At 37.0% G+C, this 26,695-nt stretch overlaps 1 protein-coding gene across 2 annotated transcripts; it reads right to left on the bottom strand.

The window, feature by feature from the left end:
• Nucleotides 1–2,493: 2,493 nt before the first annotated feature.
• CAND1 (cullin associated and neddylation dissociated 1) lies at nucleotides 2,494–26,695 on the bottom strand. Of its 2 annotated transcripts, XM_062492006.1 has the most exons (15): nucleotides 26,413–26,695; nucleotides 21,968–22,111; nucleotides 15,083–15,237; nucleotides 13,236–13,359; nucleotides 12,557–12,813; nucleotides 12,368–12,473; nucleotides 11,719–11,864; nucleotides 10,378–10,670; nucleotides 9,582–9,723; nucleotides 7,463–8,956; nucleotides 6,592–6,687; nucleotides 4,693–4,862; nucleotides 4,428–4,592; nucleotides 4,092–4,199; nucleotides 2,494–3,043 (listed from the first exon to the last, which is right to left on the bottom strand). In XM_062492006.1, exons 1-15 carry the CDS (start codon nucleotides 26,478–26,480, stop codon nucleotides 2,819–2,821), a joined length of 3,693 nt encoding a protein of 1,230 aa, XP_062347990.1. In that variant the 5' UTR covers nucleotides 26,481–26,695; the 3' UTR covers nucleotides 2,494–2,818. The 2 variants fall into 2 exon arrangements, with proteins under 2 accessions (XP_062347990.1, XP_062347991.1); XM_062492007.1 differs by lacking the exons at nucleotides 13,236–13,359; nucleotides 15,083–15,237 and having other exon boundaries at nucleotides 4,693–4,790.

Raw genomic sequence — 26,695 nt, 5'->3', positions numbered from 1 at the left:
TTTTATATTATGCACAAGCTTGTTAATTGGTCTCAATTGTCTGTGTGCAAAGTGAAGAATATGAAGAATACTAGAGAGGGTTCTAATTTTACCAAACATCCTAAGAGCAGCCTTTCAGAATGCTGGTTTTGTTTTAGTGAGAGAAATCTCCTATTTCTGTTTCAAATATTTAGCATTTAAAAAACAGCTACAGGTATTCCTGACATCTTCTGTAAGAGGATTACATGAACGTAATTGATCTAAAATCATAAACACACCAGATTTATACAAATACTTAGATATACGGAGGGAAAAATCAAATAAAACTTTCAATCTAGTGATCCAGTGAAAGTGAGTGGAATTTCAGCACCTAACATGGTTAGATTTTTTTAACACTAATAAATTATCTCATTAATTATGGCGCAGTTACAGTCTTTATGAGTTTGTTTTCCCACATCACCAAAGTAGCTGACTGCTACGTGGAGACAACCACACTCAGAATTTCTGCAATTTACAGGCAAGACTTAGTTTTTATGTTCCCACCTGCTCTGTCAGCAGTCAAAGTGAAGATAACTCTTCTGCAAGAAAGCATTCACTATGTAATATAGCTCAACCATCCCTACTGTCCTTAAGCTTGCTCCACTGTAATGTACTGTAAAACAAAGTGAACGTGATCTGCATCCACCACATCAGGTTGTTTGTTATGGTAGTGCATAAGCACACACAGATCTCTCAACTACGAATATTCTGTTCACCTACCACTGTCACCTACTCCCTTTTCCTATTTTAGCCTCACAGTTGATGTTTATCATACCATTCTCACATCTAACTTTAGATCTATAGAACATTTCAATATACTCTGAAAACATAATGCAAAAAGTTCAGATTAGTCTGACAACTAATTAGCACAACAGATTCTTAATTAGGAGGCCTGTATATTGTTGCAATTGAAGTAGATGAGTTATACAGTAAGATAGCATATACCTAATTCACAGTGCTTTTTCTACTGTATGGTTCCTCTCTAGTCATCCCACTCCTTTTCATGACATTTAGATATGTTCGTATGTTTAATCTCATTTATTTCTACTTCTAAAAGACAATTGTTACATTAGTATGAAGACTTTGGAGACAGAGAAAGCTACATTTTCAAAAAATTCTACAGCATTAGAATTGTTACTATTGAATGAGTTCATAGACTTCTTTGTTCAGGTCCTTCTAATAAAGTAAAATGTACCAATATCTTCTCTGCTTTTCCCAAGCTGCAAGCATTTAAGGTGAAGATTTTGACCCCAAGCCCCAGTGCTCACAGGAAACTGTCTCTGAGGTCATAAAAATGAATGCTTTTTCAGACCCGTAGCAGCTTATGCCACGTACCCACATTTAACAGGTTTCCAAAATATCAAACCAGCTAAACCACACCAGTTAACTAAAAAAGTTCAAATTCATATCTGAGTTGGGGGGGGGGGGGAAGGGGGGGGAAGAAGACAACTAAGCAGTTGCATTAAACAAGTAATGAGGCAGTGGTCCTCCCTCTTTTTCTTAAAAAATTCCCAAATCCAGTCACTGTGGGACTGCCAGCTATCCACTTCTGGTCCATGTCTAAATTCCCTCAGTGTATCCACTGAAGAATGTTTTCTTCTGTTTGCTCTCTATCTCTCTCCAGCCTTTTGGCTCTTCCCTGTTTCCTGTCTCACCAGAATACTGCATGACACTTGCAGCACTGCAGCCTGCGGTGGTCCCATGTGCCAGAACAAAATTATGGTCTGGCAACATTTGTCTAGGTCAACACCATATATTATGCCTTAACAAAAGCTGTCAGATGAAAAATAGGTGATAGAATACACTGAAGAAACTTCCTTCATACTTTTATAACAAAAGCAAAGTTGAATCCTGAATTCAGGAACCACTGAGCTGCTTGTTTTCTCTGCATCTTGCCTCCTTCCAATATTATGGTTTGACCATCTCAATTCCAGTGGATTCTGTCTTTGGGAATGAAAACCCATGAAAACTGCAGAAATTGTTGTGTTTACTGTAAGAACATCTGCAGAATCATATTACTGGCATTTAAAAAAGCTGGGTTAAGACAACAAACCAACCTTCATTCATCCTTTCCTGTATGAATGGCCTGTATGTCAAAATACCTGAAAACTGCACTGATACAGTAGAACTTATTTTAACTTGCATTACGAATAAACTGCACATGCTGTTTTACAGACAATATATATTTGTAAACTTGTTCATGCAAAATTAGTGTGCACAACAGGGATATTGGTTTTCTAATCCCCACATCTGTAAAAATGACATTTATGTCTGATCTTTGAACTGTGCCCAAACTCTCTTTTTAATATAATAAATCTTACACATAATTAATCTGCCAGCCAAACCAATTTATGAAGCTGAAACAAAAAAAGAATAAAAAGTTATACAAAAAACATGGTGCACCTGGACGCTTGATTCCCACCTCCCCCCCTTTTTTGTTTACAAGTAGAAAGAATGAATAAAAGAAAAAAAAAATCATGGTCACAAAATTTTGACGTTTTAATCCTAAACATTACAGGGCAAATGGATGTTGGAATTTATTTCCATACACCACGAGTCAACTTTTTAATTCCCAAATGTGGCCAAATCCACTAAAAGAAGAGTGGTTAAACTCTGGACTATGGAAATTTATTTCTGGAATAAATGCTAGAAAAGCAATTATGGGAAAAGCCAACTGTCTCCATAAAGGTAAATAAAGTGGAACAATGTGTAGATTAGATACTTTTTCTGTTTCTTACTCATAACCTGTCAATTCAGTGCATCATATGGTTCAACATAATGGTCCCCATTAGACAAACATCTAACTAGTGTCCATTGATTCCAAGTTAGTGGATGATGAATCTTTTTGGATACTTTCAAAGATGGCTGCCAGCTCAGGGTTAGAGCTTATCTGTGACTGAAATTCACTCATTAATGGACTCTTCTCTGCTTCTGGAATGGTTAGAAGTGCTGCTACAGCTCTCATTGCAGATCGTTTTAGTTCATCTTGCTTTTCAAACTCCTGCTTCACTGAGTTCGCCTTTACCTATGGAAAAAAATTAAAATATGCTTGAAACTTTACTCAACCCTCCCTCTATACCAATCTTAAAAAAATGTACCTTAGAAAACAAAACATATTTCCTCTCAAAATTATCTAAGCTCTTTTAAAAACCAACCAAACAAAAAATACCCCCAAGTATCTTTCTAGCAGAATTTTTATCATCAGTCTACAAACAGACTGAAGCTTCAACACTGCAAGGTAAGCAGAAAAAAGTCACAAGCTGCCAAATCAATCACCAAATCAAAGCAACTATAGACAACAACCTTTAGTTAGTAAGGTCAGTAAATTACTTTAAATTGCTATTATCACAGTACTCCCAGCTTACAGAAAATAGAACTTTTTAAAGAAGTTGACCTTCATTACACTAACTGCTTAACCTTCTGTTGTTATTCTCCAAGACATTTCACCAATACAAACATATATTATAATTAAAGGCAGTCAAGTTTCCCAATGTGAAATACAGCAGGCTGGAGTAAAGGAAAAGCAAGGTAAATCAGGCAATAAATGACTGTCAGAGCATGCAGGTAAATCAAGATCAGAGCAGGAATGGAAGGAGACTAAGTACAAAGATCCAATAATCCTGTAATATAAAGGAAGAGGTGGGATAAATGACTAAAAGTCTAATAAAACCAGGACTACTTTAGACTGCCTTTATCAGCCAAATGCTTGTCTGAAACATCACCATCATATGTCAGAAAAACTCTCAGTATTCCAGTTTTACTATTTATAATGAAGTGAGATTTACAAATTGCCCAAGTGGCATCTAAATTTTCAAGGAGCAAAAGAAAAAGCATCAAATAAACAGAGGATTTTTAAAAATAAACTTACAAATGTACCTCTCCACCTGCAAATTAAATAAATTTAACAGCTGTACAAAGATCCACTCATTTCTAATCTAATTATCCTGCTTACCACAGCTTATCAACTATAACTCAGGAAACACTGCAGCAGTACAGAGGTATACTTCGAACATGAGTTCATTTCTATTTCTATAAGAAAACACAAAATAATGAACCTAAATAAGCTGAAATACCTTAGTTGTACATGTAGCACGCAAAGGTTCGACGAGCCTGTCCAATCTCTGCAGCACTGCGCTCGGACAAAGGGTAGACAGCCTCACCAACATTAAAAAGGTCAGCATCTAGGGTGAGGAAAAAGCCCAATTCAACAACAGTTAGGCCTGGTACATATATGGAGATGCATTTCCCACTATGCTGTGTAACCTTTTGAACAGTCACACTTTAATCAAAATGGCAAATGTAGTGAAGTACTTAAGTATACAAAGTAGTATTTTTGCCATTTCAACCTATTAACTTTTTGTAATATTTTGACAAAGTCACTGCTTCCACAGAGAAAAACGACAGCTAACCTTAATATCATAGTGATCCTTCAGACCATCTTCAACATGGTTTAAGAATTCAAATATATCTAGTCTATCCAAACAGCTATCCAATAGAGTATACATGCATTCAAAAGCTGCTTTCCTTATGTCCAACCCATCATCAACTGTATGCTTAAATGGTCCCATTTCCACCTGCCAGTGAAAAAAAAAAAAAAAAACAAGTTAAGTAATACACTAATTTTTAAAAATAATCTATTAACATATTTAGCATTGTTTATCTCAGTTAACTTACCTCTCTGATTAATTCCTTTCTGACTTTTGTTTCATTGTAAAGATGAGGAAGCACAGTATCTAAGAGGTCCCTTATCAAAGATGGTTTATTGTGGGCAGCTGAATTAAAAGTCACTAGGGCTACTCTCCTGACATTGAGATCTGGGTCTTCCAGAGTTTTCAAAAAATCACCTGCAATCACATAAAGAAAGAAAGAAAGCAACCTATGAGTATATTTTTAATTTGCAATTTTAAAAATATCTTTGCTTAGTTTTAAACTTTCCAAAATATATACTTAGTTCAGAACTAATTTTAATGTAACAGACACCTGCTATTTCAGCATAATTACACAAATAAAGGATTAATTATAATCATATGAAAAGTATTAATATAATTGATATATAGTATTTAATATAATGAAATTGGAGTAGAAGAAACACCATCAAAATAAACGGCCATCATAATGACACATGAAGTTTTTTTCTGAAGATACAGCATGTAAATTAGTGAAAATTACATTTAACTTTTCCTTTCTCCATTTATTAAAATTCTCTTAAAATACTCATTAGAAAAACAATTTCAATTTCTGCAGTTTAGGAATCTGAGAACACCTCTTATGGTAACTACCAACATACTGATTTTTAACTCTCAAATTGGCACATACTGAAAATACCTAAATTACTATAAAATAGGCCTACTCAGCATATATTAATGTAGCACCACCTCTCCCATCCCACCCTACCTTTGGGCATTTTTACATTAGACTTTTCTATACATCTGTAACACAGCCTTGTTAAAATATATGACTGCATGAATATATCCTCAATGTTTGTGAAGTTTTACTACTGACTTCCATGAGGAATGAACATTTTTCTAAGGAGAAAACCATCAAGGTGTAAAAACAAAGTGACTCTTACACCCATCAAAAAGCCGGGTCACAAAACTCAAAATTACTGGGATTTTTTAAAGTACTATATACTGATAGCTTTTTGATTGAATAATCAGTAAGTACTTCCAGAAACCAAAGGGGCAAGGCAGCTTCAGTGGGAGGACAGAAGAACCTACAAGCATAATTCTTGAATATATCACTTAAAAAAAAAAAAAAGCTTAGTGATGAAAGTAACATGCAGTAAACTGACTTCATTTCCCTATAAATAAAAACCTTGCTCTTCACAAAACTTTATGTTTTAAAGCATAAATCTTTTCCTTATTAGGTTAAGAAGCATAGATGATTTTTACAGATCTTTAGACCTATAATTAATCAAGCCCAAAACATTGATAACATACTAAAAAATCTACAATACTTGCTATACAAATGAGAAAAGAAAAAAAGCCACAGCATTTCAAAAGTCTTCGTCATACTGGTGTTACACTAGGAGCTCTGATTATCTTACCCTTGTACAAAAATATACACAATTCCAAATGCTTTCAGACCACAAGCATTATAGAATCATAACAACCTATATTTACAATTCAAAACCTGGTAATACTCAGAATAATTCACACGAGCAGACATGTTTTAAGTGACTGAATGTCAAATATTTCCAAGATCATACTTCTTGGTAAATATAGCACATCTTACTACATCAAGCTGATATAATTTGGCAAAAACATAGGAAAGGAAATCAGCTTTTGGGTCCCATTCTACTAAAAACACTAGCTTCTTGTATTGCCCATCACAAAGTCAATACACAGAATTTTTAATGACACAATTTTTACTGCTTAGAATTCAAATAAATTAGTGTTAAAAGAAGTAATTGGCTACTATGGAAATATCTTGTAACTCTTCCAACAGTTATCATTAACAGTTAATTCTAGAATCATCTTCAAAATATTTATTTCTGGTAACACGAAAAACAAATTTTAAATGTAATTCTCTTGCCTGAAAACATGGAAGTTGTTAGATAGGTAGAGTACTTACCTATGCAGTTTTTCAAGAGTGGGTCTATGGGTTGTGGATGATCAGAAATGGTGAACTTAACAGCAGTAACCACTGAACTTCGAGCATATGAGGACCCTAATATGAAACAAAAATGTGAACATGCAAGATTAAAACAGAACAAGAGAATCTAAATCATGCTCAATGCCACTCATTCCTTTTAGACTTCTAATACTCTTAAGAACAGCAAACAAGAAATGCTATTTACTACTAGCAATGCAATACATAACTCAAATAAACCTATGGACAGAACATTTCTAACGGGGGAAAAGTACCATAACATTGTAAGAAGCATGTAATGTCATCTCCTATAAAAAAATTGAGCAATAAGCCTATTAAAACAGATTATTTATGATCACACATAGGTCCGGAAAAAAAATGTTCCCCTTTACAGCAGGAGCACGTGAAGAAAACACGGGAACACAGTTCTTGATATAAGACTGATTCATGAATTATGCACAAAGATCCTTCCTAATTCTTAAAAAATTCAGAATCCTTATCTGAAAATTAGGAAGACAGTAATTTACACCAAAAGGTCAAAATGTTACAGTTGGTTTGTTAATTTGTCCCACAGTCACCCATGCTCCTTCCCCTTCAAGTTTATACCTCTTTCTTAAACATAACACTGTTAACAGAAATAAAAGTCTAAAGGCAGAACATAAGTGATTCTTGTTTGTGTACAACTAACAACTTTTAGTAAAAGCAGAAAACCTTAACCTTCCATTGTTGGGGGAGAGGAGAAAAATTTAAAGATTCAACATTTAAGCAAATAATTTTAAAAAAACAGATCCATTTATTAACAGGTATCATAAAGCCATCTGCTCCAATACATACACACATTACTACTCCTCACCTGATGCCAAGTATCCCTTGAGTCGTGGAAGCAGAGTCTCTGGGTCTATCAACGTAAGCTTGCCCAAGCATTCAGCAACAACATTCCTTGTACCCTCTTCTGCACATTCACAGTGTTTCAGGAGTAAGGCCCAGATGTTCTCAACATATGGTTTGAGACCAATCACTGATGCAGAGCTAATTATTTCTTTCAAGGAATGCAGAAGAAGGTATTGCCTCTTAGGTTGACTGGTTATTTCTTGTAGGACAAATGGCAGATACTCAGGAAGGTTGCCAACACTAATACTGCCTAAGGCATATGATGCTGCTGACTTCACTTCTTCACTGGGAGAAGAGAACGCTTCCAGTATTACAGACTTCAGCTCAATTTGTCCACTTAAGTCAATGTGATGGCCAACTTCCCCAAGAGAAAGCAAAGCCAAAAGACGAATGGAATCTGTGGACCTGGAGTTCTTAACGTCTTGAATGAACTGTCCTACAACAGCCGGTCCTTCCTTAGGGCAGGCTCGAGTAAGGGCAGCAACACATTTGGCAATGGAATAGTAAGACTGCTTGTGAGTAAGTGCTGTGCTCTGTGAGTACACTGGACCCGTTAACATGCGCAGTAAATCCATATAGCCTAAATTATTTGTACCAGTCACAACCAAAGCTTGGAAAAATTCTAGCATGGCACTAAGTGCTCCACCCTGCAGTAAGGGTGATCTTACCAGCCCAATAAGTTCATTGAGAATGGAGCCACTAATCTTTGAAAGGGAGGAAGGATATACTTTAGCCAGCGTTGTCAGAAAACTGATGGCCATCTGTGATACGTGCATATCACTTTCACTAATCAGAGGTGGAAGCTCATCCAGGACTGCATCAATCATGGCAGCTGTCAAGCTGTCACTGTAATTCTTAATTAAAATATCTAGTGCAGAAAGAGTGCCCAGCTTCAATGCCCGCTGGTTCTTTCTCAAAAAAGAAGCAAGAATAGGAACTCCTTCCCCAAGGATTGGTCTCAAATCTATCTTCAAAGGAGAACCAGCAATCAGTGTCATGGCCTTCACTGTAGTTAACCGAGTGATCTCATTCTTCAGTCTCTCTAGAAAGATCTGAAGTGTGCTGGGCAGGTCTGCGCCTAGACTGTCACCAAGGCTACAAATGATTTGACCCATGCAAGATATTGCCCTTTCTTTCACCTCCTGATCAATGTCTGCAGCCTTTAATCTCTTGATTGTACAAGTAAACAAATCTTTGATGTAAGGAGTAGCATCAAAGGAAGTAGGCTGGTCTAAAGGACGAATAACCTTCACAAGTTGTTGGGTAACCAAAAGTGCCTCTGATGTTATCTTGTAAAATGGGTCACCAACACAAGCTACAACTGGAGGTACCAATGCTTGAACATGAGGATGAAAGACCTGGGGAGAATGATTGCAGAGGATCACATATAAACAGGACAAAGCATCAATCTTCAGATTAGAAGAACTTGATTTGTCATTTAGTGAAAAAATTATTCCTGGAAGAAACCAAAAAATATATTTTTAGGGCAGGTATTTATACAGTCTGCTAGAACACTTCAAAATTTCCAAAGGAAGGCAGCTATACTGAATTCATGCCTTCCAGCTCCCCATCTTTCTGATTGCTTCCAAACCCCTTTCATCACTTTATTCAACCAATTAGCTTTTAAGCTTCCTTTCTCAAAAGCCATGGGCCATTCAATGGTTTTTGACATATTTTTCTTAATTATAAAGAAATTTTGAACCGTTAACATTTCCAACCTTACTTTTCACTGTTACTTCAAATTTAAACATTTTGAGTTTTAAAAGCTAAACTACAGAAAATATATTTCTGTTCAGACGGAAAAGAAGGCAGTATGATTTTGTAATTAAGAATAAAATTAATTTTTTTTTAATAAAGAAAAAAACCTTCAACATCCTTTTCAAAATTAATGGAAATATATGACTAAAATATTTATATGGATACACATAATAGCTGATTATTTTGCCATTTTCTTTCAACAGAACCCACACTTCAAAGCTTTTTGCAAAAACCACAGTCGGGACCTAAATTTATTTTGATGTTTCAGAACTTCCCATACTGCTTATTAGTAAGTATTTAAGTTAATGCTGTGTTTCTCATACCTGGTACAAGTACAGGAACATGTTGTGTTAGGGCTCCAGGTAACACATTTACTAGTTCAGTCAGCATATTAAAGCAGCACTGACGAGTCTTCACACTTTTCTCCTTCATCTGTTTGTGCAAGGCTTTAACTATGTTGGGAACCTGTAATCATCACACATCTGTTAATTGATTCAACAGCTGGCATTTCTTTCATTATTGATCACTGGGGGAAATAAAGAAATATGTGCATCCTAACCACCTGATTTCTCTACAGAACTAGACATATTTAGAAACAGTGGGAAATAAAGATTCAAAATAACTGCTTTAAAAAACCCCCAGTAATTTAGCTTTGAAAGGTGATTTACATTAATAAATCTGTAGAGAGCAACAAAGTCACCTTAATTATTCACTTAGAATAAGTTTTTCAGCATTCTCCTTTTTATTCTGCAAATAAAATACGTTGCAGCAGATCAAGTTTTATCTTGACCATTAGTGCTTATGGTCTGGATACAGAAGGCAAAAAGTAACTTTTGCTTTGGCAGTTTGGCTGAATAACATAGGACATGCAACTTTTACAGGTGAGTAAACAACTGAAATAAAATAAGCACATCTGTACAGGTCAATTTCAGTTCGGAAGACTGCTGCATTTTTTGGGCCCAGTTTACCCAGCCTGCTCTCCCTGTTAGTACTACAGGAATAAACTCTAACCTGCATATGACAAAAGCATGATAAAGCACATTGAATGAACTATCCTTAGGAACAGGGTGCAATTTCAAACATATCTTCTCAAAGATCATAAAAAGTTTTACAAATAACCTGACTCTGAAGCATTGTCAAAGGTGTCTCTCCTTGCTCCATTGCATCAGGATCACAAAGCCAACTTTGCACAGGTCGAGTTTGTTTTAAAAGAGAAAGATATGCGTGAAAAACATCTGCTTTAACATTCTCTTCACGTTCTTTGAACCTGGCTATTAAAGCAGGAGATACAGTTTTGTAGAATTCTGGAAGCATTTCGTGTCGTGTGCTAACCACAGCATCCAGACATTTAGCAGCTGCACGTCTCACTTTCCAGCTCATGTCATCATCATCACTATATTCATCATCGCTCCCTTGAAAGAATAAATCAGGCATATGTTCAAGTCTAGACAAGCAAAGCAGCAAGTTTTATTTTAAACAATTTAAAAGAACACGCTTTTTAAACAATTAAAACGTAGAGTTCTTTGCATGAGGCAGACAAAGAAATAGGTGCAGAATTATGTTAAAAACCATACGTATAAAAAGCCTTCTAAACAGCCTAACTTGCAATTCTCAGCCAATTTTTTATGCCAGTTTTCCACACATATTAATTTAAACTGCAAATAGGAAAAGGAGCTGGCCATCATATTTCCAGCCTGACTACTGATTTAAATCATATTCTTCTCTATTCATGACATAAACAACAAAGGAGTAGTGAATACCAGCTGATCAAGATTCAACCAATTATTTTGTCTCCTTTCCAGGGGTAAAACAACCTATACAGTGATTTAATAACAAAAAAGTATAAAATAAGCATTTAGATTTTTCAGGTCTTAAAGCAACAACTATGCAGCTCACTCCTTCCTTAAATAATGACAATTTTAGGCCCTCAGTACAGATTACTTGTGTGTCCAAGTTTTCACAAAGCTTAAATCTAGAAATGCTTGCCACCATATTAACAATAAAATACCCTATGCCCTTCAGTCTGAAACCCTTTTATCCTACCAAAAAATATTGAGTCATTTTCAATCTATTCGGGTTTTATGCATTAGGTACCAATATATTATAGTGGAAAGTAGTGAGAAGCCTTTCCCATGCTGTATATGTATTTTCATTAACTGATGTTCCCACTTTAGTTATATCATGCCACACATTTCTGCCTTTTTCCACCTTCCAAATCTTTTAAAATATTTGTATTGTATGTTCACTCTCAGAATTACTGATCTCCAGCAACAACATCCTATACTTTTATTCCAAGAAGTGAGTTCATTAGCCATATTTTAAAAAGGTACAAAACTGGAATGAAGGTACACAAGTCATTCAAATGCTGGTACTCAGAAGTACTACTGCCCATACCAATTTTCTCAGATGGGTGCAGGATCAAAAGCTCATCCTCTCCCCCAAACCAAAAAGAGAACATACCTTGATCATCATCATCACCACCATCAGCATCCATAGCATTTTCATCTTCATCTTCATCATCATAATTGTAATTAGGATCATAAGTAAGATATTTAAGACAAATGCTTATAATAGTAGATACATGAGGATAAACTTCTTTAGGACACCTGCATAATATACAAATATAATCAATGTCAAATTACTTTGAAGCACTAAAATATTCCTAGAAGGTTTCATGTTGCATACTGTACTTTGGAGAGAATTAGCTAAGACAACATCAATGCATCCATCTGAACGACAGAAATTCGAAGGGAAGGTCAGAAAGGGCAATGCCATTCTGTAAAAGGATGTGCTAGATTGGAAGGTTGCAAAGGACTCAGATATGTCTTCGGATACAAACTTTTTATCACCACTATCAGACACAAATATTATTAGAATGCTTCATACCTTCTGTTTGCACAAGTAGCAACAGCACAGTAGAAAGTTTGTAAAGTACAGACATAACATACTACTTAAGAGCTAAGTTACAAGACAGAGCTGTAGAAACTGTTCCAGCTCAAAGCTTGCAAAAGTATTTTGCATGAAGGAGGCTGTCTCTTGACAGCTTACAACCAAATGACACACTATTATATCTTAAGAGAGCCAAAATAGGTACCCATGAATGACTTACCTCCTAACAAAAGATTCAAAGGCTTGAATGCAGTACTCTCGTAGTTCATCATCATCTACATTACAAAACTTTACAACCAAAGGGATTATTTTCTCAAGATATTCGCCTGGTAAGAGAAAAAAAATTAGCTAAGTAATTGCTCTTACTGAAAAACTTCAAAGTAAAAGATAATTTATGTATTTTTCTTACCTATTCTATGACCTGCTTGCCTACTGATAGCAGCAATACACTGTATATAGGTCCTAGTTGTTGACATGGAATCATTTTTAGACAGCTCTGTCAACAGATGTTCAATGAGGTCAACAAAAACCATATTGCCACAACTCATAACCAGGTGACCAAGAGCAATGATGGTTCTTTTCCTCACAGCAAGTCTTGGGCTGGTCAGCTGGGGGAGCAGACAGGTCAGAATTGAAGGATGGAAGTTAACAAGCAGTCCTCCTTGCCTTAAAACAGACAAAACACAAACTCAAAACCAATTGAATCTAGATAACTTTGCTCATATACTGTTAAAACAATCCTTCAAATATTCCCCAAACATCAGAAAGATTCCCATCAGTCTTTAAATTTCATGTTTTGGAGCTTTTTAAAAGAATAAATGAGTTTAAAATATACCCTTGAAGCAATAAACATTAAAATAAGCTTAAAACTACAGTTCTCAGAAGATTAAATAATAATTGAGCTATCAACCAATTATCTTCAATACATTCACTTATTTTGTGCCAAATTAACTTTCAGCTATATTTAGTATTACCATATGATTTCATATGACTTAGAATAATTTAATTTTAACATTTGGAAAACTGAAACTCAAGCTTTAAGGAGTATTTGTGAGCATTTACCAGCATATTAAAGGAGGGATGTTTACCTGCTCAGCATATCAGCCATGATATCCAGTGCCTCCAGCTGAACAGACACATCTTCCTGCTTGGCTATAGCACTAGTGAGACGTCCTGTGATCTTTTTGCAAACATTAGCTGCTAATGCAGAACCTGGAAGTACAATCAAACGTCAGCATTCCCATAATATTAAAAAAATACAGCTTTTAACACCAGAGACAATGCTTGTGACTATGGAAAGCAACCCCATGTACATAAAGAAGCTTTTCCACCCAATAAAACAAAAGTTTAAACAGCCACCCTGCTTGCTAATGCCTAAGCTCTACATTAGAGCTGGAAATACTATCTATGTACAAGCATACTAAGCAGGAAGGGCTTCTTATCCCAGAAGGTATACACAACAGAAGAACACTGCTTTTGGAAGGGCAAGCAATGGAAAGTGAAAGCCACAAGTCCTAGAGCAATAAATGAAAGGACTATAGGTAAAAATGAAGGCATAAACTATATGGTAACAAAAAGCACAGAAGTAGATAGAGCCACTTCTAACAGCAAAAAAAAATGCAAAATAACATTATTTTGTATAAGAAGCTATTTAAAAAGTAAGAACCTGAAATACTACTGAAACATTTGAAAAGGGGGGGGGGGGGGGGAAATTTATATCCAAAATATTTAAAAATACAAGTAAAAATATCTTTATAACAACTTAATAATTCCCCCTTCATCCAATTGTCTAACATTGTTTCAAGTAATTATGAGAAGGAACTCATATCTTGGTAATGACTGCCCAGTGGCTAGTACTCATCTTCACCTGCAGAAAATTCTTCTACTCATGTTCTGCAAATTTCAGTGTGAAATTATCACCATTCCAACCTATGGTAAATCTAGTTTATATATATTATGGCTCATTCTTAACTACAACTAAAATTAAAATACAACAAGTGGATAGTCTAATATGTTACCACAGAGGCTAAGAAAAAGAGACAACAATCTGTGTTTGAGGTGGGAGTAAGAAATAACATGTTTATTTTTATATTAGGAATATTAATTGTATTTGATAGACTTTGCTACATTATTGTTTGAGCTTTACATCCACCCAAAAATCTCCTTTTGTTTTGTGTAGGCCAACAAAAGAATAAAATCTTAAAACAAGTTACTTATAATTAGTAAGTAAGAGCTTTTTTTTTAATTCAAGAGACCTCAGCCTCTAAAAATGTAATTTTGAAAGCCTTTTTAATCACTCTCTATTCTCATTCATATCCCATGCTATGATATCTGAACAGCACTTGAGTAAAAAAGTTATGGTATTAACTGATGAGCTGTTCAACATCAGTGTCTCTTTCAGAGGGAAAGACTGCTTTCATTTAAACCTGTAGTTAAGACTTTGACTAATTGAACAGGCAACTGTCAGAAGCACAAGGTACTTCCCAAAACAACTCCTAGGAAGTGAGACAAGACATCAGATGGTTAAAGAAAAATACAGGAGTTATAAACAATTCTAAAGTGCATTATCAACCAAAGACCAAGATGAGATTTAGCTATTACTACAGCCTAGATGTGCTCCACCAGGCAATTGTTAAAATAGAAGTTTACAACTTGTTTAAAATTTTACAACTTGTTATACTGACATTCATATTCTCTGAGTTTGTTTTCCACATAAATGCAATCCTTCAGTAAAAAAATTCTTAAACTAGTATAATTTGGCAATATAGTCAGAGAAGGAGAAACTGAAAGGGGTATTTGTGTCATGTTTTTACCTGAACTGAAACTAGCCCCAATGCTAAATTAACAGAATCCTCTTCCCTAAATCCCCCAACTTTAAGTTTTTTGATTAGTAAATGATACAACTATATAATGTCTTTAGTACAAAATGCCTTACCACTGGAAGCTGGGGGAAGTTCTCCAATCACAGTTTTAAGACCAATGCTTGAAATGTCACGTAACTGCTCTTTATCTGAAAGCATGTTTGTACAGAGGGTATCTACAATGGTCTCCACTTGATACTCCTTCACTTTACTCACCAGAGGTCCCAGGCTGTATAAGTAAGAGAAGAGTATTAAATTGGCAACAATATTGTTTCAGTATTTTGCGTTCAAGTCATAAACTTAAGGTTGGTTTTAGTAGCAACGAAAAGCAGAATTTTAAGAACTGAAAACCTTTATCAGCTTGGACTGGTAACTTGCCTCTATAAAGCTATTAACAAAATATTAATTTAGTATATGCTTTTTATTTGGAGCTGGAAATTAGTTTTGTATGGCTGTTCTGCTTCAGTCTCAAAACCAGAGCCCCTCTTAATTCTCAGTTCACAAAAAGATTTATACCAAAAATTAACCTAGCCAGAGCCATCAGTGCCTGCATAATTCACAGACAAGTAAACAATATTCTTAATTACTGCATCTTTATTCTCTACAACATTTGGATTCAGTCATGGCTCTATGCAGTAAGACAAACCCAAAACACATCTTCCATCCCCAAACCTGTTGTATGTACCCTTATTTCCACATCCAAGAATTCACAGTTTCAAGACCTAATTATTATAAAAAAAGCCCAGCAGAAGCAAAAGGCTTCTGCAAGACATGCAAACAGGAGGAGGACACGGACAAGCAAGCTCTTGCACTGAAGCACTATGTGTAACTTACTGCACGACAGTAATCACAATAAGATTCAAAATTTTGTCCTCAGTGGTCTGTCACCATGTTAGGCAAACCTGGAGCTTCTCTTTTGATGGCCACGCTCCCACACCTTACCTCCCATGAACTCAGAATAGTGTTTGCACTTGAGGCACAACACTAAAGATTAATACCCAGGAATATGCAATTTCCAAAGAAATCACATCCAGCACTTTCCACGCCTTCCTTCACAAACCATAACCTGGCTTGGTTTCTTTCTCACCTTACCCACCCTACTCACACGGTAAAACCTGCTGGGAAATGCAGGGGGTGTGGGAGGGGGGCAGGGGAAGGGTGGGTAGAGAGGCAGCAAAGGTAAAACACATTTGCCAAAAACAGGCACTGAAGTATCACTTAGACCTAACTCAGTTTTGTTTATGCACAGAACTTGGAATTTGACTAATTTGACATTAATCAAACTAGGGCAGAGACACCTACAACTGATGCTATATGATCACATCAATGCCACAAATTCAGAAAGACTGAAAATTACTCAATTTGAAGAGTATTTAATAGCAATTTACAGATAATCTTAAAATAAATACACAAGATCAACTTTGGGGTTATATTTTTAGAATGTACAGCATACAGATAATCTCAAGAGAACTGTTAGTTGAGATACTAACTGGTATCTGATCAAAAGCATAAAAAGAAGCCCTTTAAGTGCACATACATAGAAATGTAATGGATGTTTTCTCGCTCACTTCAGCAGATCCTGCAGAAATGAACAGCTCTGAGAGAACCCCCTTCCTTAAAAGCAGCCAGACCTCATGCCCTAACCTGACACTGACCTTTAATTTAGGGAAAGGCACTGTACTGGATTCTTTAGATTCAATTAAACTATCTCTATAAACTAAATCCCTGAGAGTAGAGAAGGATTTAGAGGACCATATCCACAATCTAGTCTGGTCATTTTACTGCTATAATTATGTTAAATTAATAATGCATTATTAAAATAATTTCTGAATACTAATACTGGTAAAGACTTTTTACCTCTAACTGAAAAACTCCTGATAAATCTGTACACAGACACCTGCAAACACAGATTATTACCAGTAATTATCTCTAAAACACACATACATCAAGCCATCCCTGTCTGCAGTTGAAACATTTTCTCCAGGTGCTGAAAAAGCTCACAGCTTTCTTTACAACTTGATTTGACTCTTCAGTCAAGCTTTCCCTTCACCGTGATTCATTGACACATCTCTGTATAGTTTCCCTTCAAATACACACAACTGACAGTCAGTGGCTACTCACAGCACCGTTGCACACATCTACTCTTGGTGCACAGTAAATTGTTTTGCAAGCAACAGAAGCACAAATCAACTCAAACAGAAACCTATAGAATTCCAAGGTACAACGACTCCATAGTAGTCCAGAGAAATTAAATTCCCTGTACGTTTCAGTCAACAGACTGTAGCATACAAGGTTAAACCCACCTTGTTTTAAACCTGAACTACTGAACAACTACTGAATTCTTCTGATTTAAACATGATTATTTTTCAAATGCAATCTACGAGTAATTAAAATAATCACAGCAAAGTCAAGTCAATTCATCTCAGCTAAGCATCAGATAAACTTTTTTGCTAATGTTTTAAAGGTGACCAAAGCACTGGAATGATATTCACACACACTATAAATTACAGTTTCTGGAAAGAATTAAGCCATGCTTTAACTGAATCAGCGTCTTCAATCCTATTTATTCAACCTATTAGTTCAGCAAAGCAGACATAACGATTGTGAAGTAAATTCTACAAAAGATTACCTCAAGCTTTTCTGGCCTTCAAAATCAGTAAATATCACTTATTAGTCCCAGATTACACACCAACCCTATCAGAAGTTGAAAACAAACTATAACCTTCTTGCATCAAAATAGTTCTGACTACAAAGCTTTTGCACTTAAGCATGTACTTTACACACTTAAAGGCTACTTTGTATAGTTTTAAGTGCTCTTCAATCTTTTCCCTTTCACCAGCCAATAATTTTTTGCTAGGTTCTCTCAAAGTAAAAAGCTCATTCGGCTGCCTATGGAAATAAACAGCAACACACTGTCTCCTTTAAGTTACACACATTTGGAAATAAAGGTGTTCGTAGCATAGCCCCATATTAGGAAGCTGGACACCAACATATAATCAATTTTGATCTCCAACTTTTTAACAGCATATTTTAACAGCTATGGAATAAACATATTTATTTGCAAGGAAGAATTAAAATTCAAAAACTAAAAAAATCCCAAAACATTATTCAAATCACTAGTATAGCACGATATGCAGTAGTGTATTACCAAAGCATAGAAACACTTTAAAGCTGCTGAACTGGATCAGCCACAGAGCAGCCAATACATGCATCATCCTGTTCACACCAATGACTCAGACTCACAGCGTCAGGCAGAGCTCCTGATATTGAACTACTGCCCAGAGAAGTCACTCTGATAAATGCAGAGAAACTACAGTACCACAAGGGAGGAATCACTGAAAGTGCTTACTTTAATCCCACCATTTTTCATCACAGATAGATTTGGGTATGTTTGCCTTCTTACTGGTTTCAGGAAACATTTCAGAGTATGAATGAAGAAAAATTTCTGTGTGTAGGTTTAAATGGCAGAATATCAAAGTGTTCAAAATGAGAAACAGTTCATCCTTAAACTGTAGTTCATCCTTAAACTGTAACACTGAACACATGAAACAATGTGCAATTTGGGCCAAAAGAGCATTACCAAGATTATCAGCAATGAGGAACAAGCAATACCAACACAACACTTAAGCTTAGACAAACCACACTGCTTGACTACGCTGGATGCACATAATTTTAATAAAGCTATAGGGTTTATTAAGCAGTGTATGCAGTGTAAGCAGAGCACTACTGTTGCCATAAGGCACTCAGGATACCATGCTGCAGTACACTTAAGAGAGATAAACTAAAGATATGCTGTAAGAACAGCATTTGCCACACTGGCTGACAGTAAAACAACCTATGACTATCAGGTAAAACAAACTATTCCTTCAAACAAATAGAGACAACAAAAATACATTTAATATTTTACATACAATTAACAAAAACAAGGTAAACAACCTGCTGTTACTGACAGAGATTTCATCTACTGCCTGCAGTAAGAAGCTTAACAAATAAAACTAAATTCCCTTCTGTAGTGTCAAAGATTAGAGCAGGACAACTTTTACTTCAGGAGTACTAATGCTGCTCATCAATTTTCATTTTCATTTAGAAATGAACTGGACAATCATTTTGCAAGGTAACTACCCAAATACCCATGAATCCCAAAGCTGACTTCTGCTTTGCTTTTATATGGCTTATCCCGCCCCAAACCAGCATAATGTAATTGAAAGGAGCAAGAACAAAATCACCAAGAAAAAAGTTCATCGGCATTTTAACCAATAGAGCTCTTCTTACTCCAGTGCAAAAGCAAGGAGCAGATAAGTCACAACCAGGAACACTGCTCAGTTGTTGCTACACTTGCCTAAAAATAAATACTGCTTCACGGTGGCTCCAAATTGTGTCAAATCTGCTGTGTTCAGTGACCTCGAGAATCAAATCTTCAAACACAGACTTGTATGCAAGAGTTTTATTCAGAGCATTTCCACTGATCTAGTTCTCTGTAGAGAAAGTTTCCCTAACAAGCTACAACACTTGATTCCCTTCCTCAAAAAAATAATAACAAAAAAAAATCTATCTCAAGTGCACATTGAAAAGTACAGAGAGGGAATTGATATATTAATGGGTTATCAAGGGTCTGATGAAAATTACTACTGATATTCTCTAAAGTTCACTACAGCATTTAAATTAAAAGAGATCTAAACAGTTTATACTTTCCTCAGCTGGAAGTGTCAAGAAATCCTTAAGAGAAATACACCAGAGCACAAAATATTTAAAACAAAAAAAGCCAGAAAAATATGATGGCTGAAATTAACTTCCCAATGAATCAGGCTTACACCCAGTGTTTTAGTAGATGGAAGACTTCAGATCAGCTTAAACTGTCTTAATAAACCTACAGCTTAATAGTCTTCAGCCTCTCCTATCCTTCACCCCACCAATGTTTCTACCAACAGCTAAACTGCAGGAGGAAAGCACTAAGGCAAAAGAAAAGGAAGTCCCTAAACCAGTCTGTCACAAAACCAGGTAAGAAGCAGTGTGATAAAAGGAACAAGGAATGCAAGAATAGCAAACAGGAAGCAGCAGTAGCATTAGGCTTAAAACTATCATGAACTGTATTTTGAGTACAAGCAGCTTTTAGAAGAGAATACTCTAAAAGAGTGGTGGGGGTTTCTTTGTATTCAAAGCATAGCTGCAAGTGATTGGGACACAACCAAAAACCAAAACCCAAAAAACACAACTTGAAGCATTTCAGAATGTGCACATGTCCACCTTCTACACGTATGTTCACAATTCACCTGGAACCTTCTCCATTATGTTTTTTGTCCCATTAAAGTAAATTTAACGCTGTTTCTTAACATTATTTGGATTTCTTAAAAATAGTCCAAACTTCAAAGAGATTCAGTCACGTTAGTTAAATCCAAGAGTTTTACCAATATATCAAAGTAAAATCAAAAACTGAAGAACTGTTATTAAGAACAGGATGTACACACACATAGTAAGTAATCTATTTTCTCATTCTCTTCCTTTTGCAATCTTTCTTTAATGTTTTAGCAAGCACTACTTGTACTTTAGATCCTAAATTCTAACACTGCCACTAAAGATCATGATATATGTGTCTGTGTGCATTAATCTAAACTCCAGTACAACTTCAGGATGTACGTTAGAAATGAGTATTGCATATATGCTAAAATGTAACTTTTCCACAAAACGCTATTGCACACAAAGACAATTCCAAGTCTGAGCCAAGTTTCACAACAATATGCTCTTCTGATTGAGTAAAACCAGCATGTTTCAAAGCCATGAAACTATAAGGAAGTCAGACACTCCAAAAGTTTTAATTAATATGAAACATGGTATTTTGTGTTGTTATGAAAAGGAGGTGTATAAGACACATTTTAACAACACTGCATCTCTGGTGACAGTAGTGAAAAAGTAGTGACAATTATAGTGCTAATATAGCTAATATAACTAATATCTGAAACTTGACATTCCTACACCAGTTTGTCTGTGCAAGGTTTTGGTCACCATCACTTAGAAGCTTCAGCTTCTGAAATGTTGTAAGTACATAAGCAGAGGTACACAAAGGCTTTTTCTGCTTTGCTAGTCTGACAGGGCAAGCTAGAAAGAATAACAAGCTGAAACAAACTTGGCTAGTCACAGTGTGAAACTTCTCAAGCTCTTGCTTTCCAAGTTTACTTCAATTCACAGAGTCTAAGTAGTATATATGGAATACTAAAAAAACCCCTGAGCTCACAAACAAGAAACATTCTCAGGAACACTATATGCCTCTTAAGACAGGCCCTCTTTAAAGCACACAAAAAGTTAGAACAGCCAAGAACAGAAAGTCTTAAGAAATGTAGCACCTCTTCAAAGGGTGCTCTGGAAAAGTCACACTATATGAAGTGAGGAAGAGATGGCAGTGAAGCAAGGGAAGTCTCTGAAACGAAAGTAAATGCACCCTGATCCCATAAAACATTTACAGTTCCTGTAAAGCTTGTAAAACCATTAACGCAGTACTCTGAATTTAAGTGAAGAGGCTGATAACCACAGCCGTATCTTTACCATTTCATGTTTTCATCTCTGCTTGAAAACAACTCCAATACCACAATTCTTCCCCTGCACATCATCTAAGGTCTCACCATCAAATACCAATGTGGCAACTACCACTGAATTAGAAACTTTTTGTACCTATTTAGGAATGAAGAATTACCACCAAAGAACAACCGTGTCACTCAGATACTTTCAGCAAGGACTGCATACGCTATTTGGTGCCTGAAACCCCAAAAATTAATTCCCAATGTCAACAACACAGTTTTTTTTACATTACAACCATTAAGGCAGGTAATCTATAAGAACAAGGGTTCCTTTGTGGACATCAATTTCAAAAATAATTTTGTGTAGCAGTGGTCATCTGAGTTTTCAAAACAGCTTCATAATGTTCAGTCATTATACAATTCTTTATATCATAGGAAAACAATACCTACCATTTGACAGCTAAGTTTTGCACCTCACCATTTTTATCTTCCAGTAATTTCAAAATCATCTTCACCACCTTTCTTTCACTGTCATCATCCAGCTTGATAGAATCTTTCTGTAGTTCTGTCATCAAGTCATTAGTAGCCATAAACCTGATAAAAGATGTGAGATAATTATTGCAAAAGAGATATGGGTTATTCACAGTGCTCAGGATTCAAGATTCTCAGTTTCCATAATTTGTTATCAAACAAATCACATTTAACATAGAATTATTGTTGTCTGTTTTGTGATGCAAGTACCATTTATAAAACAGAAAGGCAGAAAAATGGTATTTGAAAATGACAGTAACTTTCAGTTAGATCACCTTTCTGAGAATCACTACATATTTTACTTCCAACGTCTACATTATATTCCACATGATCTCCACAAAAAAACCTGACACTATCACAGATTTTAAATAGTCCTTTCATAAGCTGCGTTGATGTTGTAAAAAACAAGATTTTTAACTTTGTTAAAAAAATTATCTCTGAGTTTATTTTAGAACAAATTTTAAGCAAGAATAATACTTTCTCAAACTTCTCCCATAAAATTCACAAGAGCCAAACTTTAATTAAAGGAGAAATAAAAGTTAAGTTTATGTTCCATGAGCTTTTCATTTTCTTGCCTTGTACAAACTAGCTTGTTTACAGCCCAGAAAACAGCTGATTACATTTATCCAGCCCACAAATACAGGGTGCCACAGTAAAGAACAAAATTAATTCTTGAGAGATCAAGCAAACAAAATCATCTTTCATATCAATTAATTTACTATTTAATAACAGTCATATCCACCAACAGAAGAACACACTGAAAAATTAGTTTCCAAAAATAATGCCTTCATGCCTTCTGTTTCTTTCCTTTCTGAAGTCTGTTTCACAATCCAATTTTCTTTTGTAAGTGCCTTTTCTTGTCAGAAACAGCAATACAGATGTATTATTATTCAATTACAAATCCCATGGGCTGCAGTACTGACACCAACCCCCATTCAAAACTCCAAACAAAGGTTTGTAGTCAAACAGTTAAGGGTGACATTTGGACTTCAGGCACATCAGCCTCACGCAGATATCACTTTAGCTCAGGTCATGCTTGGAAGGTTATCTCTGCAGCTTGACATCCCAGATACTACTTTTTACTGAAAACCAAAGCCTGCATAATCTTAATATGCATCACAAATGCCAGATGCCTAACCTCACGTAATGGACCTCAACTTGTCCAGTCTTTTAATAATTCCAGTTTGATGGTCTCAAGGTGTTTCTAAGATAAGACCTCACCCCTTTTTCACTCACTCCAACAGTCCCACTGAAGCAAGCCTGCAGTCTGACAGGAACCAGATGTGCACAAAAACAGGCTGTGGATGCAAAGCATCAGTTTTTAAGCACAGTAATGAAAAAGGCTACTTGGTAGGTAAAGGTACCGGATAGGACCTAATTTAAGGATATACATGAAGTCACACAGTACTAGAACACTCAAAAACTGTCTCCAAGTTACAGCTGTATTTACTGCCTTTTCTTAAAAACTGAATAGCATCCTCTCATTTCCTTGGTCAATAGCTCCTGTTTCCTAGCCTTAGAAGTTCATGTCCACTCATGACCTACTCCTCAGTTCCTAAACTAAGCAGAGCATGCACTTCCTCAGTGCACCAGCAGCCTCTACACTCAACTACAACAGAGTTCTTCTGGTAGACTCCTCCACTGAAACATGCAAACCAGCCCTAACACCACCACCCTGTACTCAGAGCAGTCATTCTCCTGCTGCAGTGAGGGCACTCCTCCCACAGCCAGACTGTAAACTGCCACCTTACCTGACTGCCCATTTTAGAACTTAAGCCCAAGTTTCCACGTGGACAATACAACTCCAAGAACTTACATCTTTCATGAAGTACACGCTCCAGCTCTGCATCAGACAGGTCAGTTTATCCAAAAAAAGGAGGATTACATTTTACAGTAGACTGCTTACTTGAACAGTTGTTTTACACACTTGCTCCCTGGTATCAACAAGGTAACTGCACTCTCCCTGTTCAAACAAATGTGATCTAAGAATAAATGCACTCACAATTACTACAACTAAATACTATTTTATCCATTATGCAAATACACAGTACACATAAAATTTCATAAAATGTTGCTTCGTAACAGCCAGTTGGTAAAGTTTATCATCACCCTTTTTTTATGGTTTGTAAAGTTAGATTTTAATTTATGTTAAGAAATTTCTTGTAATAGTCAAGAATTTCAAAGTTGTTCAAAGCTACTAGAACAGATAATTTCTTTAGTGTGCTCTACTAAGGGAACTACACAAGAAGTTTTAATTACACACAGCTGGGAGGAAAAAAAAGTGTTTGCTACAATTGCACTGGACAGGTTTAACCTACCCCATATATACAGAAAGTTTTTAACTCATAAAAATCACTATTTATCACAAATCCACTGGAACTTACTGTAAGTCATCCTCCCTGTAAGTACAAAATGGAAATTTCACTTAATGATAGAAACAAGTTAGCATGAAAATAGTAGAAAGTCTTGTCATATTTAGAGGAAAAAATGTTTCAATCTAGTTTCAGAACGATTTAAAGAAACTGGGCAATTTCAGTTTGTCTCTTTTTAGACTAACTGAATTTTTTTTTTTTATTTCCAAAATTTCTAGTCTGAACTCTAGAGGTAATATAATGCTATTGAAATTTGAAAGAAATTGACACAAAAAGTCCCATATCAAATCTGTGTCCAGTGCTAAAACACTTTGTCAAAACCTAGCAAGATTATTCAATATATATTCTGTATTATTCTATATAATATTAAATCTTACATTCAATATTATATTATTCTATATAATATTATTATATATTATTCAATATTCAATATATATTATTCTATATAATCACCACTTCTGTTTTCATTTAGATTTTAATATATTAAGAAGAGACTTGTTTGGATGTAATTTACATTAATCATAAACTAAGCACTGTGAGGCTGCAGCTAAGCAACAAAACAAGTGCATTTTCTGCCTTTTCCCTGTCTCTATTGATATAATCTCATTGACAACTTGACAACAAACTTAAATTTCTGGTAGCACTCAATACCAAAACAATGCAATTCTTTTTAACTTAATGCTCGGCAAGAGGAACTGTGTAAATACATTATCTCTGCTTTTTTTTTTTTAACAGTTTGCTTGTATTATTTCACTTTCTGATATTTTGTATTTTATCTGCTATCAATTTATGACAAAGCATGCAAATGATCCAATGAAAAGCACTGCTCCTGTGACAGATCCTGAACTCAAAATTAAATTCCAGTCTTGTCCCCATAAGTCTTAACTGGATTTCTCTCTCTAGATGCACAGGGACAGTACCAAACTACATGAGGAGCACAATTCCCCACTGTCTAAAAGATGCAGCATCCAGAAGGTTGTGACCCTAGGATTACAGAAGCACAGAACGGTCTGGTTTGGAAGGGAGTTCTGCAGATCATTGAGCATAACCCCTCTGCAAAAACAGGGTCACCTAGAGCAGGTGACACAGGAACATGGCTAGGTGGGGTTTGAAAGTCTCCAGAGAGTGAGACTCCATGGGCAGCCTATTCCAGTGCTCTGCTACTCTCAATGTAACAAAGTTCTTCTTCATGTTGAGGTGAAACTTTTTGTGGATTCACTTATGTCCATTCCTCTGAGTCCTGTCACCGGGCACCACCTGAAAAGAGTCTGGCACCATCCTCTCGGCACACACCTTTGAAATAACTATATGCACTAACGAGGTCACCTCTGTTCTCTAGACTAAATACACCCAGCTCCCTCAGCCTCTCCTTATAAACGGGATGCTCCAGTCCCTTTATCATCGTGCCCTCCACTGCACCCTCTTGAGTCTGACGTGCTAGCTGTCCCTTCCAGATTCTGTTCGTAGAATCATAAGATTCATGTTTTTTGAGGTTGGGAAGAGACGAGGGAGGTCACCTCACCCGACCTCTGCTGTTCAAGGCAGGGTCAGCGACAGCTGGTTGCTCAGGGCTTCGTCCCTCCGGCTGCCGAGCACCCGCGAGGTCAGGAATTCAGACCTCCACCCTCGCCTGTCCCCACGCGAGTCAGCAAACCTGGCGGCCGCTCGGCTTCCCCCAGCTGCCGGAGATCTCTGCTCAGGATGAGTGGAGGCCGCAGCGGTGCCCTCACCGCCGCGCCCCGTCCTTCACGGGCAGCGAGGAGGAAGGGCTCCCCCCCACGGGAACTTTCTTCCCAGGGCAGCACGAGCAGATTCGCGCCCAGCCCCGCAGCGGACGGCCCGGGCCCACGGCACCGGCCCCGCCGCCGGGCACCTGCCCCCGCCCGGGCCGCCGCGGCAGCAGGCCCGGGGTCGACCCGCAGGCGGCCGCAGGGGCAGCGCGAGCACTGGGTCGGCGGAGGGCGCGGCGGGGGCGGCGGCGGCGGATCCCACCTGAAGTCCTTGTCGCTGGATGTCATTTTCTCCAGCAGGTTGGAGATGTGGTACGAGGCGCTCGCCATGTTGACGGACCCGGCCGGAGCGCGGGGGGCAGGGAAAGGAGGAGAGCAGAAGGCGACGGCGGCGGCGTCTTCCCGGCCTCGCCGGCTCCACTTCGCCCGCGGCTGCAGGGGCCGGGCCGGGCCGGGCCGGGGGCGGCGGGGCGGGGGCGGCAGCTGCGGCGAACGCGGCGGGAGGGGCGGGGAGGCGCGCGCGGCCGCTCGCGCTCGGCGCCGGG

The sequence above is a fragment of the Cinclus cinclus genome, chromosome 4, assembly GCF_963662255.1.
Source record: "Cinclus cinclus chromosome 4, bCinCin1.1, whole genome shotgun sequence".
NCBI lineage: Eukaryota > Metazoa > Chordata > Aves > Passeriformes > Cinclidae > Cinclus > Cinclus cinclus.
Note: the sequence above shows the minus strand (reverse complement) of the source record. Positions and strands in the feature narration are given on the sequence as shown.

Coding starts and splice junctions, on each gene's coding strand:
- CAND1 (XM_062492006.1), bottom strand. CDS start 26,480: ATGGCGAGCGCCTCGTACCACATCTCCAACCTGCTGGAGAAAATGACA. Junction 15,238..21,967: donor CAAAACTTAGCTGTCAAATG/GTAGGTATTGTT, acceptor TTACTTATACAG/CCTGGGACCTCTGGTGAGTA. Junction 6,688..7,462: donor CAAGGGATACTTGGCATCAG/GTGAGGAGTAGT, acceptor GTTTCATATTAG/GGTCCTCATATGCTCGAAGT.